Source organism: Haliaeetus albicilla, chromosome 14 (genome assembly GCF_947461875.1).
Source record: "Haliaeetus albicilla chromosome 14, bHalAlb1.1, whole genome shotgun sequence".
Taxonomy (NCBI): Eukaryota; Metazoa; Chordata; class Aves; order Accipitriformes; family Accipitridae; genus Haliaeetus; species Haliaeetus albicilla.
Genome location: NC_091496.1, coordinates 813151 through 828423, shown reverse-complemented (window position 1 = coordinate 828423; position 15273 = coordinate 813151). Strand labels below are relative to the sequence as shown.

At 39.7% G+C, this 15273-nt stretch overlaps 1 protein-coding gene across 4 annotated transcripts in view; it reads left to right on the top strand.

The window, feature by feature from the left end:
* The window catches only part of PPP6R2 (protein phosphatase 6 regulatory subunit 2), a 122614-nt gene that overhangs the window by 81316 nt on the left and 26025 nt on the right, over nucleotides 1-15273 (top strand). For all 4 annotated transcript variants that reach the window (XM_069801435.1, XM_069801436.1, XM_069801433.1 and 1 more), the window contains 10 exons: nucleotides 1389-1504; nucleotides 3138-3223; nucleotides 3565-3645; nucleotides 5601-5698; nucleotides 8256-8313; nucleotides 9771-9898; nucleotides 10875-11050; nucleotides 12500-12662; nucleotides 13056-13144; nucleotides 14319-14526. In XM_069801435.1, coding sequence (XP_069657536.1) covers nucleotides 1389-1504; nucleotides 3138-3223; nucleotides 3565-3645; nucleotides 5601-5698; nucleotides 8256-8313; nucleotides 9771-9898; nucleotides 10875-11050; nucleotides 12500-12662; nucleotides 13056-13144; nucleotides 14319-14526 — 1203 coding nt within the window. The remainder of the gene's footprint in view (nucleotides 1-1388; nucleotides 1505-3137; nucleotides 3224-3564; nucleotides 3646-5600; nucleotides 5699-8255; nucleotides 8314-9770; nucleotides 9899-10874; nucleotides 11051-12499; nucleotides 12663-13055; nucleotides 13145-14318; nucleotides 14527-15273) is intronic.

Sequence of the window (15273 nt, the reverse complement as noted above, 5' to 3'; positions counted from 1 at the left end):
GGTGTGAAAGAAATTGCCACGAACCTGTGTGCAAAAAGGCTGTAGCTTAGCATTCGGAACTCATTTCCAGGTGTTTGTTTTATTTGAATAGTTCTCAACGCTGAATTTGGGGTTAGAGTGCTGTCCTTATTATAGGACATACGTACAGATATAGTTTGTATTGGCTTTGTACTCTGTTTTTTGCTACAGGAACATGTGGAGGGGCAAGACGTAGGGTTTTTTTCCAAACCGTCTAGTCTCCTCACCTGCATATGTTCAGCTCCAGCAGTAGGGGAAAGCCTGAGATAATTTCAGTATAAACTTAATCCTTTTTAGAGACTCAGGAGGTGCTGATCACACTTTTCAACGCGTGTGGAGGTCATAAAGAAAAAAAAAAAACAACTTGAAATGTAGCTGTAACTGCATGGGATGAGACGAGCTGATAACTGTCCGATAGTGTTGCTGTATTTGACCTGTCAGCTTAGACTGCTGCACACAAATCCCCCCAGCAAGGGCAGAGAAGAATTTATGCGAGCACAGCATACCAGCTCAAAATTAACTCTGATATATTTAGTGTCTTCCTCTCTCCCAAGGAAAAATAAAAGTCTTTATTATTATGCGTTGGCTCTGTTAGCATCTAGGAAAGAAACCTTTGTTTTACAGCTGGAGACTTAGTAACGTGAGGTGGAAGCTTCTTGTCATCCTGTTTGTAAGGAGTTTATTTTTGTTTAGTTTGATTCTGACCCACCAATTTTATTTGTGGTGGCTTGAGTCAACCTTCCAAAGATTGCTTCTTTGCTATCCAGTGAAGGAGAACTGATGAAGATTCAAAGTAACTTAGAGACTACTTGGACTTAGTGTTGGCTTCTTATATTTTTTTGAAAGGGGGAAATCTAATGGTTGTAGGTTAGTGTCTTTTGTTCTCTTGAATTCATCTGCTTAATACTTCAATCGCAAGTAAAACTCTAAAGATTTTTCAGTAGTAGTGATGTAAATTCTTATTGCTGTGAGTTTTCTTTAGTGGAAATTATAATCAGATTATTTATTTCTGCAGAAGTCTTTCAAAGTACCTGAGTAGAGCTTCCTCTTTGTAACTGGCTTAAATTTTATCTAGTGTATTCTGAACTGGACGAGTGATCAGTTTCCCTCTCAATACATGAAAAAATGCAGAAAGGTTCATTTGTTGTGTGTAACTCATCCCATGTCCTGCCTGCATGAGCAGAGGGCATTCCTGCTTGATTCTCTGCTGCATCTTCTATACTAACCCTGCTTGGAGTAATGTGTACATATGTCAGATTGTTGCAACAGTGGGGAACTCTTAACATGTCTAGATTATGAAAGCAGTTATGACTGTGACCCTGGGATTCCTGGTGCCTGTTATGTTGCTACTGGCTGTTTTCTCTTTTCAGGGCAGAAGGTGGAATGAGGCGAGGCAATATGGGCCACCTCACCCGAATAGCCAACGCTGTAGTACAGAATATGGAGAAGGGCCCCATGCAGACTCAAATTAGTGAGTTCATTAAAGGTACATGCTCCTTTCTCCATTTCTTTTTTTTTTTTTTTTTTTTCCTCGATTAAATAACCCTTGGAGACCTTTTGGAAGGACTTTTATTGCATGTATTTCATGGGGGTCCCTTTTATAATGAAAATAATTTTGAGTTAAATATCACAATTTCCCATAACTTAAAAAATGTCTGGACCAAATTTGGTTGCTTTTTGCTTTCATACAACTACACTGAAATTGTTGAAGCTTTGGTTTTGCAACCAGAGACTGAAGGTGACCTTTTTGTGCTAAAGAATGCTTCTTTTCTTCTGGATTTATGTGTGTGTTTATAGTGCTTGCTTACAGCATTCTAGGGTGGTGCTTATAAGTGGTGTTTCTATGCTCCCTTATTCTTATACCTGTCTGAGAGGAAGAGAGACACAAGAGTAAATGATCACAGAGGCCCTACATCTCCGCTTTGTCGGAGATACTCATATTGCCAGGTTTTGTCCATTGTAACTTCATTGGACATTATTTTGAGAACTAGTTCTATATGATATTTTTGTGTGAGAGGAAATAAGATTTTGATTCTGCATCTATTACGGGAAACAATGAGCACAAACATGATTTGAGTTTCCATTTTTGGCTTCTAACAAACATACCAAATGGTAATGTAGTAACTTGGTGTGCTGTCATATCTACATGAAAATTGGGAAGTTATAAATATTTTAGTAAAGTCTGGAAGTTTCACAAGTCCTGTTTATTTCTCTCCATTGTTTTGCTGTACTGGGTCTGGCTGGGGTGAAGGTAACTTTATTCATAGCAGCTGTGCAGTGCTGTGTTTTGGATTTGTGAGTGTGGATAACACACCACTATTTTAGCTATTCCTGAGCAGTGCTTGCACAGCACCAAGGCTCTTTCTTTACCCACTCTTTCCCCACCCTCGGGGACAGATGGGGGTGGACAAGAGGCTGGGGGGGACACAGCCAGACAGCTGACTTGGACTGACTGAAGGGCTATTCCATGCCATGTCCTCAGCAGTAGGAATTGGGGGGACGGTCTTTCCAAGGTAGCTCCTGCTCAGAGGCTGGCTGATGGGAGGCGGTGAGAGAGTGCCTTTGATCACTCTTGGGTTTTATTTTTTCCTTCTTTTCTCCACTTATTAAACTTTCTTTATCTCCACCCATGGGTTTTTCTCAGTTATGGTCTTCCGGTTCTTTCCTCCATCCTGCTGTGGGGTGGAGTGAGCGAGCAGCTGGGTGGGTGCTTAGCTGCTGGCTGGGGTCAACACACCACAATCCCCAAGAAAGAAAAGGAAGAAAAGAGTAGAACTTGAGTCACTTGTATGCTTGTTTTCAGAAAGTTATAGTAAAAGTTTTGTATCTTTAGCCCACTGTAATTCCACAAGTGTGTCAAGATTGTTAAGACCAGTGATAGCTTACTGGCTGGCCTAATGAAATTTGTTCCTTTCTCTGCAGAATTTACCATTTTTAGAAAATCATGAGTAAAATGTAATTCACTTTACAGAGCACTTACATAATGCATGCATTACTTAGCTCATGTGCAGTTGTATGTGTCTGCTCAAAAACTTCCAGGTAACCAGTGGGGCTAAGTGACTGGCTTTGATCCCTTCTCATTGAGTTGTGGTAATCTTTATGGTGACCTTTTATTACAGAGCTACCTGAAGATTGCAGAGGGAGATGGGAGAGTTTTGTAGAAGAGACGCTGACAGAAACAAACAGGAGGAATACAGTGGATTTGGTGAGAACAGTGATATTGTGCATATTTCAGATAGGCCTGCTATCTTCTGGACTTTCTTTAACTAAAAAAAAGTTCTATTTCTGGGGTTTTTTTCTTCTTTTGCTTGTTTTTATGACGTAGGCTTACAAAGGCAGAGTGTTTGTAGAAAACATATCCCATAATAGTTCTTCAAGCAGCAGCAGCTCTGATACATGGTGGTAAACTATAGTCCACGTTTCTGTGTTATTCACTGGGACAGTTCCTGTCTTCTGGGGTGTTTGGTCTTTGATTGTATTTGCAGAATTAAAGTATTTGAGCTTTCTTAGCTTTCACTTGTGCTTATTTTTTTGTACTTTTTTCAGGTGAGCACTCACCATCTGCACTCTTCCAGTGAGGATGAAGACATTGAGAGTGCTTTTCCCAATGAACTTTCTCTCCAGCAGGTGGGTTGACACATGCTCTTCACTATTCCTGGGAAGCTTGCTTCTCTGATTCACCCTTAATCTGTCCTAGTATAGAGCAGCTTCCTAAATTTTATTCTTTGTCAGTGTGTTCAGCTCTTTTGTGTTTTTCCAATATAGTTAGTTACGTGGCAGACTTCAGTCTAGACTCCAGTTGGGAATAAATTTGGCTCAGACTGCATGCAAGTCCCAGATACATGATGTGTCTCACATTTCTGTGAGGCTCTGCATATTTCTTGCTCTTTTCCTGGTTCTTTCCACACTAGGGGGCTGGGTCATCCTGAGGTTGTAGACCAGTTGCAGGGAGTTGCTGTAGTTCCCAGCCAACAAGGTAGTGTGCATCGCCTACTTGCAGTAGAATTGGAGCTGATAGTGGGGTTCTGCTTCCTCTTGGGCTGTGCAGTCTAATATTAAAAACTGAAAGAGCTATACTAAAATCTTAGCAGTAAAGAACAGTAAGCAGGAGCAGCAAGAGTGCTAAAAGCCCTTGACCTAGGAAGAAACAGAGGTAATTAAGGGTTCATCTGCATTTAGCAAAGATCTCAGGATCCTCAAAATCTGAGGTACTCTGTTAAAGCTCCATCAAATATATGGAAGCTGCTTTTCAGGATGAAATATTTAGACAAGTTCTTCCAATCTTTTTTGATGAATGTAAAGAACATTAGCAGAACATACAAGTTTCAACCTTTTTGGTAGGAAGCTACCTATGGGGAGTAAAAAACCAATCTCAATCTGAAATCTAGTTAAGGGTAAAAATGAGCTGAAAATAGTTTATAGTTATTCTTTTGTCCAAATACTCTAACTGCCTACTCTGATGTTACAAATACCTTTCTTTTCCTCAGCTGATACTTAGAAAGCGCATTAAAAAAGGGAAAATGCATTGTCTTTGTAAAAAAAAAAATTGTTTTGTCTTTTACTGTGACAAGTATCAATAGAAATATTGACAGGAGCCTGCAGAACTCCTCAGAAAGGAACATGGGTACTTCATATCACCTGCAGTGGAGTCACGACAAAATGCAGCTGCAGAGATGCATATTTGAATTACTTAGCTGTAGCTGGAGTGGGCTACCTACCAGTATTCAGAATTATCCTCCAAATAGGAGAAATTATCTGAAAAAATAAAAATGCAATGCGTAAGAGGAAATGTGAGAGTCTGTTTGGAGGCAGAAGCAATCCTTTTCATAAATAGAGAACAAGGCGTGGATGACAAGACAAGAATGTGACCAAAAGGATCTGGGCAATTATCCTGAGGTGCAAGCAAAAAAAGAGAAGACCCAAGCTGCTGCAGGAAACCAAACGTGATAGGTGGGAGTGTTGCCTCAAAGACATATGGAGTAATTTTCCCATTCTCCTTGGTGAATACCCAGTTGGAGGCAGTGAACTTCAAAAGTGATTTTTATTAGCAAAAGGTAAGGTAGAGGATAACAATGAGAATGATCGGTGGTGTAGAACATGACACGTGAAGAAAAGTTGAAAGAATTTGGTCCACTTGGTCAAGAGAAGACAAGATTATACAGAGACATATGCCTCATCCAGTAAGGAAGAGGGGTTTAGAGGAAGTCAAAAGTACCTTCTTGATGTCAGTGGTGGGTTTATATTGCAGTAAGGTAAATTTCATATTGCATCAGGGGAAAAGAAACAAATGAAAAAAACCCAATACAACATTTTAATAGAATAATGAAGCCAACAGATGGTTTACTGGGAAAATTTCATAACTCTCTTTGGAAGAAGTTAAAAGCAGATGAGAGAAGCATCTGTCCAGCACTGCAGAAGTCTGTTTGATCCCGCTTTGAGAAAGCAGGTTGTAGTAGATGATTTCTCAAAATTCGTCAGTTTTCTATGATATTAGTGCTTTCCTAGAATATGTGTTTTCAGCCGGCTTAACTGAATATCTTTGGACACCTTAATGATAGCTCTTTTTGGGTTCCGTTGCTCAGGCCTTCTCTGAGTACCAGATCCAGCAGATGACAGCTAACTTTGTGGATCAGTTTGGCTTTAACGATGAGGAGTTTGCAGACCAGGATGATAATATCAAGTAAGTTTATAAAACTTCAAGAGGCTTATATGTAGCATTTAAGCCTCTTTGCATCTAATCTTTCTTCTTTTGGTTCAGGTTTTAAAATGAACCTCACTGTGTACCTCCTCTGGCTTGAAACAAACAGAAGACTGATCAATGGCTTGGAAAACAGCTGACCTTTTTTTCTTTTTATAGGAGTCCACCCTGATCTCCAGAGACAGTTTTAGAACCAAGGAAAAGAGTTTCTTCATTTTGAAGAGAAATATTTTTAATAAAACACACAATTATTATCCAGCCATGTTCTAGAATAAATTTAATTGCACAGAAGGCAAAGCATTAGAGCTTACTCTAGGCAATTATACAGTTATTCTCCAGTGGCATTAAGTCCTTATTGAAATCAGGAGTAGAAAGAATAGTGTTCTGAAGCCCATGGAAAAATTTAGCCATTTTCTCTCTTCTGAAAAAGGAAACATAGATAAGGCAGGAGCAAATAACAGTTCAAAGAAGGCAGATATAGGTGGATTTAATGTTACGCGACTTGCTGAATTCAGTGTTTGGAATTTGTGCTGCTTTTATAGAACTACTGTAATCTAATTAAAACTGCAGCTCATCTTCTCACCCTAAAAGCTGTACCTAACAAAATTACTGGGTCTGTAATTATCTCGCTTGTCCATAACAGTTCAGAAATTGTAACCGTTTAGTATACAGTTATTGACAGATAAGTGCTCCAGGAGGATACCCAGTGTGTTTCCTGCTCGACGGTTTTGCCCATTCACTTTCATCTCATGGCAATGTTCATATCAGTCAAAGGAATTATTTGTCATCCAAGGTGACAGGGAGTGTATGTGGCATCCTAGGGCTGATACTTATGGGCCAGCAAATGTTGGGTCTGCTCTGCAAAGAACTGTGGGATCCTGATATCTTGGAATCCTGACAGAAACTGGAAACTTTTAGCCCAGAAAGCTCTGGGCATGCCACTTTGCTCCAACTCTTCAGCTGCTCCAGATCTGATTTATTGAGGATTCTTTTGCTGGTTCTGCTCAGATCATATTTTTAGCAACTACTGGGATCCATGAAATACCTCAAATAAAATGACAATGTGGAAATAGTTTGGCTGCTTCAGAGTTGCTTTCAAGGATGAATCAAAGTAGAGAGTCATAAGATCCCTAGGGTCGTCGGAGCTCCATTAAGGTGTTTGCCAAATAGTTGGGAGCTGTATTCTAACATGGAGAAAGATTTTGGAGTCCAGCTTTTCCTGTCTTTTTTCTTTATGAGCATTGTAGATGTCCAGAACTTTAATAAGGCCAAAAAGTTCCAGACTAGAATGAGAGTTTAATGGAACATGGATTACTTAGTTCTACATATTTTTAAAAAAATAAAATACACTTTTAACTTCTTATCAAATAGCAGCAAATATTGAACTTGTGTGTGTGTAAGTGGAGGGGAAGACTTAACTTATGTGAGGAGCTGCTGAAGGTAGGAATGTCCATTTTAAAATGAACATGAAACTGAACAAAATCTGTAATTGGGATGTGCTAGCCTTCTCTGTATTCGTGATTACAAAAGGAGGAATATACTACAGAACTCTTCTGGCATTGAACATTCTGAGTGGTGCTCCCTGTCATCTGTTTTCCAGCTGTTGAAAACTGTTGCAGATAGGAATTTGAATATTTTAAGAAATACTATTCATGTTTCAGTGTCCTGGTGATTTGCATGATGGTATTTTTTTTGCTAACTGAACAGTCTTGTTTAAAAGAAAGTAACACTGTCCAAACTCAGAGGTACATAGATATGGTGAAAAAATACTGCATTGACCCAAACTGTGCTAGTAGGTTGGAGTTTTTTGGCCTGTAGCACCCTCTGCTGTTCTTACAGTAGACTCTCTTGGGTGCAAATCAGAAATTGGGATATTTAATGATTTTTGCAGCATTCATGTCTTAGTAATGCGTTGGGGTTGTTGAGCCACTGGTAGACTAAGATTCCCTGAAGCTACTGTAATCATGTTAAAACAGGCAGGTGTGATCCCATCTGGATATTTCTGGGTATATGCCCACTGTGCAGGATTCGGTCTCTCTGGGTCTTGTCTCATGCAGAGGAACCCAGTGGAATTCTTGGGTGAACACAGGACTGGAATCCCAGAGCAGCTGGGTGCAGCTCCTTCTCTTTTTAATTAATTACGAGTTTGGGTTTTTTCTATAAGATTTGGTTCAGCTGGAAAGACCCGGTAAAAAAAATTAAGATAGCCTTTGTGCTGCATAGGTACCATGCAACTTGCAAAGTAACAGCCAGACATTGCTGTGGTTGCCATGAAGCCTCAAAATACCATATTATCAAGATAATGACAAAGGTTATTCATTCAGTTATTGAATCAGGCCTAAGCATGAAAATCTGAAATAATCTTTCATCTCAAAGAGAAGAGACTGTTGCACATAAGACAGAAGTGAATATTTGGGGAACAAATGCAGAAGGCGTTGAGTGTCTCTGTGGTTAGCTATCCTCTGGTCTTTTGTTGGGGGTGCAAAAGTGCTTTGTTGTTCCATGCCATCACTGAAGTTTCTTTCCCTTCTTTTTGCAGTGCTCCCTTTGACAGGATCGCAGAGATAAACTTCAATATAGATGCAGATGATGACAGTGTAAGTGGGCATTTTGGGATATTTATTTAATAGGACAGATTCTGGCAAGGTTATGCTTGAATCAGCTGTTGTCATTTTGAAAGAAAGAAGATTTGTATGTTATTTTCGTCAATGAAAAGGTGTCCTTGTAGCTGAGTCCAGTTAAGGAACTCAGGGTATTACATGTGCCCTCAGAGAATCTCCCTACAGTTCATAGCTTTGGTGAGGATCTTCAGAAATAGTACTCTACATTGAAGGACTCTCTCTCTCTCTCTCTGTGCAGTGTCAGTCTGTTGTCCTTATTTTTACTTTGATAATCTTTCCATGCACAGACTAGGAAAAACTGCAAATAGAGAGGACTTACGGGTCTAAATATTGCCATGCTGTTTCTTGCCTTTTCTCTTTTATTGACCTAAATCAGTACTCGTTGAAAAAGCTGGACAGTGGCTGAAAGAGGTGATTCCAGGCTCATCTCCTGACGGAAGCTTGTTTTTGTCAATACTAAGACTTAGGTTTCCTCAGTCTTAAAATGCTTTCTTTTTCACTTGAACAGTACTACAAAGAGTTTTTCTTCTCTCTTTTGGCTGCTCTAGACAGTGCTGTATAGATACAGAAAATTTGTTTTCTTTTTGAATCTGCCAGCTAAGTCTGCAGCCACCACTAGCTATTTATACGCTCATCTTAACTTGTTTTTTTTCTGAGTAGGCAGTTTTTGTGTGTGATGAAATTCTAATGCAGCCATTGGTTTGGACTGTGCATCATCTGGAAGTCACCATTAAGTCTTTTGATTGAGAGATCCCAGAACACTCAAATAGGCAGACCATTTGTATATTTATGCGGATACCTCACTTTACTGGTGTCTGAAAACTGTCATTTCCAGAATGGAAGGTTATATGTTTTGAAGCAGGGGGTGTGTGCACATGAGTTAAGTGTTGTCATATTTGCTTAGAAGCTCCTTGCAGTTCTGTCAAGGAGAATGCAGTCATTGAAAGAAATTGCACTGTGGGTTGTTAGTCGAAGCGGGACAGTTTGCATACATGGCATGGCTTTATTCTCTAAGTTCCAAGCTGGTCGGTTTGCAAATGTATTCTTAAGGTCATTTGTTCCAGCCCTTTTCTACAGTGACTTTATATCCCTGCCACTGTGAGGGATGCAGAGAGATTTACATAACAGAATAGCTATGAGGCAGCGTGCAGGAGTTCCTGCTGTTTTGGAAGGAGTGTAGGCTGAGAAACTGTTGTGTGTGTTTCTTCATCTATCATGGGCTTGCTGCTTCTGAGCACACTGTGCTATTATTACTCTTCCACAGCTGAACATTGCTTGCTGCACAGCTTGGGATGTACAATGAAAGAAATGCCAACACCTTTATGGTATTAGTTGTTTACAAATGCTGTTCTATGAACTTCCTCATCACTGAAGCTCTTGTGTCTGTCTCCAAAGAATGAATGGAATTTGATTTCTTCTTAATATTATTTTAGCCCAATGCTTCCCTCTTTGAAGCCTGCTGCAATGAGCGGATCCAACAATTTGATGATAATGAGGAAGAAGAAGATATCTGGGAAGAGAAGGAGATAACCTATGCAACCCAAGTTAAATCAAGAACACGGTAAGGTGAAAACAAAAGATCGATTTTTTTTTTATTATTATTATTATTTATTTATTTTCCCCTAAATGCTGTGAAACTGTACATTTCAGTTAAGTGCATGTTTAATTGTTACTTATGTGCTGTGAGGCCTTTTTCTAACGGAAACCAGAGTGCTTTCCATGTCACACTTCTGCAAAAAGAGGTGATGGTTTGTCTTGAATGTGAAACAAAGATCCAATTTGAGGGAATGCAATAATGATGGAAACACCTAATTACTGAGTCTGTTGTCAAAGAAATTAAAAAAAACCCCCACCCTTAGTTCAGAATACTTAGAACTTACTTACTCTTTTCTTCATATTTGAAGAGGAGGAGGCTGAGAGAATAGTAAGACTGAGGGAAGTAGACAGAATATTCTTTTCAAAATGTTGAAAGAGGAAAAGTAATATTTTACATGAGAGTGAGTGACCTCCTGTGGTGCATCTCTGGCATTGCAAATCATTTACAATCTTTCATCCCTTTGATGTGGTCAGTTATTAAATGAAGTTACTTCTATAATTCTAAGTCTGAAAATATGATCAAATGAGACAGGAAAAATGGCCAAGACCTTAGTGTTTATTTGCATAGCATCAATAAACGGATTGTCTTGTTCATACACAGAGTCGATATTACACTAGTATTCCCCTCATTTGCCACTGTTTTGTCTGCTCATATCAATATCCAGCCCTGAATATGTCACTGCAACATATTTCCCATTACAACTCTGCAGATGCATTTTGACAAGTAAAGCACATAGGGACTTCAGTGGAAGTATCTGGAGGAGTGCCTGGTATTGTCTGTCTGAGCTTTGTCTCTTTTTGGGAAATAAGCTCTGTAAAAGGCATTCAGCATCACTTGGTCAACTCGCATTTTGTATTTTCTCCCTGGGGCAGGGAGGAAGCAGGTGAGGGATGAACTGGATGCTGTAAGGGTTTTTCTAATTCTGAGTTCTGCAATTTAGATTTGGAGCATCTCAGACCTCAGAGAGTTCATCAAAAAGTGATCTTGAGAATGGAGATCATGATGGTAGTGTGGACTCCGAAGAAGAGGAGGAAACAGAACAGCAGCCGCCTCCTTCCTCAGCAAACAACAACAAGAATAATATTTCTGAGCAGAAAGATTCTGACTCCTCTGAAGGTAAAGAGTTTAAAACAGCACCATCCCACTGGTGGGATGAGATCTGCAATCATCTCTTCAGAATAGCAGTTTGCAAATCCCCTGGTTTCTATGGCTATTCTGTAATTCCACCTGTGCAGATAAGAGTGAATTTCAGTTTCATTTTTTGCCTCTGAAATATTAGTGAGATTGAGCCCTGCCAAGCTTCTTCAGAATAGTAGTGTGATGCTTCAGTTATGCTAAGACAGCTACACAGGTACAAGTTACCATACTACCACTAGCTCTTTTAGTACAAATACTAATGAACAAAATATTATTGGAGCATTAAGACATTAACTCCTTACATTATATTATGAATTTTATGCAGACCCTTGCCAAGTATCTCCACACTCCATGTAGATGCTGCATGTAGGTCTCTTCTGCCTAACTGCCTTTCTAATTTTAGTTTGCATGTTGCAAACCCATTCTTACAATGCCTAGAGGAAGGCTGGAGAGGGACAAGGTTTTCCCAGATCACAATGCAAATAAGGCTATATAAATTCATGAGACACACAGTGTTGTCAGCAAAACCAATTTGGTCAACTGAAATAGAGACAAAAATGTTAACATTCATTCCTTGTTTGGTGAAAGTATTTTCAGTTTAAAAATGTTTCTTTTCCTGGGTGTAACTGTGAGCTTAATGCATATTTATTCCAGTAATCAGCTCTCTACACCCATTTGGTAGTCTCAGATATTTTCGATTCTTATTAGGAAGAACCAGTATAAACAACACAAATGGCAACCTGTGGATAGTGTACATCAGTTTAGTTACCCTTCTAGAGACTTTGGTTCAAATTCTTGTTCAATTTTTGAGTGAGTGTAAACTTGGTGGATCTCTCCTACTCTCAGTTTTGTTGCGTGCAAATCAGTTTGCACAACAGGCCTCTGCAATCCTTTCTTGAGAAAAAGGTCTTGAAAAATGCTTTTTAAAAAATTGTGATTGGTAGGGATAGAAGTATGTTCTAATGAATAAGGAGTAGGCTGGGACCGTAAAAAACAAATTATGTTCTTAGTTTTGCTCAAGATGACTTCTGTGATCTTAAACGTTTTATTCCATATATCAATTCCTTACCTGTAATTGCCAAAATTAAACAGTTAGTGATTGAAGTGGTTGAAAGCCATGCCACTTAGCTTTTGACAGGAAACTAAGGTACTTAGAGTTCAGTTGCAAATCACTGGCTGAAAGAATGAAGACATTCATAATGTCATTTTTCTTAACTGATGCTTCTTTCTTGTGGATAACGTTAGTATTTATCAGAAGAGGGATTTTCAAGCTGATTGTCTAAAACATGTGAGACAGGAAGCTTCCTGTAGATTTTGAAGGAGTGCCATTGGATGGTCTTTCCTTTTTTGTCTCTGGGATCACTTTTTGGGATGTCCAAAGATTCTAAAAACTGCTAAGCATTCCAGTCCATTGTTCTGTGTCTCTAGGGTCTGGATGGACGGCTGTGTTTGAGCCCGTGAACTCGAAGCCCCCTGCACCCTGTGTTGCCATGGATGTTGGATCGAGTGTATGGGATTCAGCAGCTCCAGAGAACACCACGCCAGAGGAGAAAGGATGGGCAAAGTTTACAGACTTCCAGCCTTTCTGTTGGTAAGAGAGGCACACATTCTTTCTTTATAACTTTTGAATGAAAGAATATTTGAAATACAGTTTGATGGAGTGCATTTACTGTGATATTTTCTTCTTCCCTTTCCCTTCCCCTTGCTACACCTTTTATTTTTTAATAAAGTCTGAGTATTCTGGATCAGGGCTTCATACTTCCCTTTGTCTTCCAGTGCTTCTAACTGGTGTTAGCATTCATGTCTTATGATACAGGAATACTTTATGTATCATCACTGCTGCTACACTAGGAGTATAAAATAAGTAAATGAATACGTTTTTTAGAAGTTAAAAGCCCTAATGATTTCTTCTCTTGGGAATATTTGGAAGCACAACCAAGATATCTGTACTTCATTCTCAAGACTTTTTCTTCCCCTACTTTAGCTCAGAATCAGGTCCACGATGCAGTTCTCCTGTCGATACAGAAAGCAACGATTCAGATGGAAACCCGAAGCAGAGTCAGGACAAAAACTGTAAGTGAGAATGTTACCAGACAAAACAGATGTATTATTTAAGCTGTTTGGAATTTTGCAGAGCGTATCAAGTCTGCTAGGGAGAACTTCCCTCCACTGTCATCTGCCTTCTCTTCCTTGAAGGCTCTCTTTCGTACAGAGATCAGTCTATTAAAAGAGTAACTCAGAAATCCTGAATGCTTGTTGGGATAATATTATTCAGCGAGAAAAGGATGAAATTTAAGTTAGTGAGAGTTGATGTCACAGAGTCAATCATTTGTAAACTGTTCAAAAGTCCTATTCTAACTGTATGCTTGATTATAAAATTACTTGCCAAAAATTAAAAGGATGGGGTAGGTTATACTATTGGTAATTGTGCTGAGCTAGTTGGTTAGCCTCAGTCTGATTTCTCTCCCTCCTTTCTGAGCAAAGAAAAATAAAATTTAACAAAGCACTTTGATGGAACTAAATTAAACTTTTGTCTGTAGTAACCACTGAAAGGTGGCTAATACTGGAAGGGAGAGCACAGTATCTTTTTCTGCCACATGCATTTTCTGGTATGCTCTCCCAGCAGAGCTAGAGGTTCAGTTCAGTAGAGCTCAGACTGGCTATGATGACTGCTTTATGTATTGCACATTGTTTAAGCCTACCTGGGTAGTGATCTTCAGTCAGGCACTGTGCATTACATCAAGCAGTGTGAGCAGGTACCAACTTCAGAAAGAAAACCACTCTCTGAGACTACAACACTTCTATGCCACTTTCGTGAGAGGCTTTTCTTGCTAGGCTTGTATGTGGAATGGAAACCAATGAACACTTCAAAAAGTATAGCTGCTTAAATTATACCACAACAAGTTCTCAGAGCTAAGTTAAGTTAGCAAAGACCCCAGGGACTGCCTTAATCCTCTGTTCAGAGTTATCACTGTTCCACAAGTGAAGAAAATAGTCTCCTCTGTTACGTGTTTAAACACAGACGTGAGGTGGCAGGTGGAGAACACTGATTTGTGGGGTTGGGTTTTTTTCTCACTTGCAAAAATAATATTGCATGCTGTGGGATCTGCACAGAAACCGTCATCTCAAAATTTGCAATAATTGTAAACACTCCATTTTACACCACCCTACTTATTCGGGATTGTACCTGGGGAGTTGTTCCTGTGGTTTTGTTAATTTTGCAATGTGAATTATTTACTTTTCTCAGTCAGCGCTGCCTCTCCCTGTGTTTGGAACGTGTGCGTCACGAGGAAAGCACCGCTGGTGGCCTCAGACAGCAGCTCCTCTGGAGGCTCTGACAGCGACGAGGAGGAGGATAAAGCTGATATCGTCACAGAAACCATCAGCACAGGCTCAGGCCAGGAAACCATCAAGCTGACTATGGATGCTAAAAATGAGAAGGCTGTTTTCACCAGGTGCGAAAGGAATCTCCTTGGGCTGGGGTCTTGCTCTGCCCTGGTTTTACCCCTTGTGTTGCTAGGGGTTAATATATTACTTTTCCCTTTTAGACACCATGGTTCCAAATGTCCTGTGTGAGGAGAATGTTTTACAGCTTTCTTGTCACAGGGGTTTTGTTCTAAGAAAGTGTTTATAATGGGTTTATTTTAAGAAACGTGTGTGGCTCATTTTAGTCACTGAGCCATGTCACAGAAGCATCACCCGTTTGTCTGCCTGGTTGCACAAGAGATCTGGGCCTGGGCTCATGCAGGGGTGCCAGGTCAGATCGCGCAGAAGAGTGAGCAAAGCCTCACTGATGGCAGGTGCGAGGTCTGACATGGCATCAGTGTGTAGTCTTGCAGGGGGGAAGATTTAAATGACTCAAGCTATCGTTTTCCCCTCATTGTCAAAGTAGTACATTATAGGCAATAAATGATAAAAAATGCAAAATACCAGAAGAAGATATAGCAGATCCTGAGATTTGTTAGCTTTTGGGCAGGAGTTTGGTTGGAATTGCATGTGCTCGAATCTAGCCTACATTAATCATTTGAGGGGGGGAAGTTAATTTTCAAAACAGTAAGCATCTAGTTCACTTTGGTGCATCCAGAAATATTACCGAATTTTAAGATATTTGGTTTTTTTCCTCATATTCCTTACAAGTATGTAGGGTATGATTTAACTAGTTGGAGTCACTGTATTTTGTGCATCTGACTCAGGAACAGGCA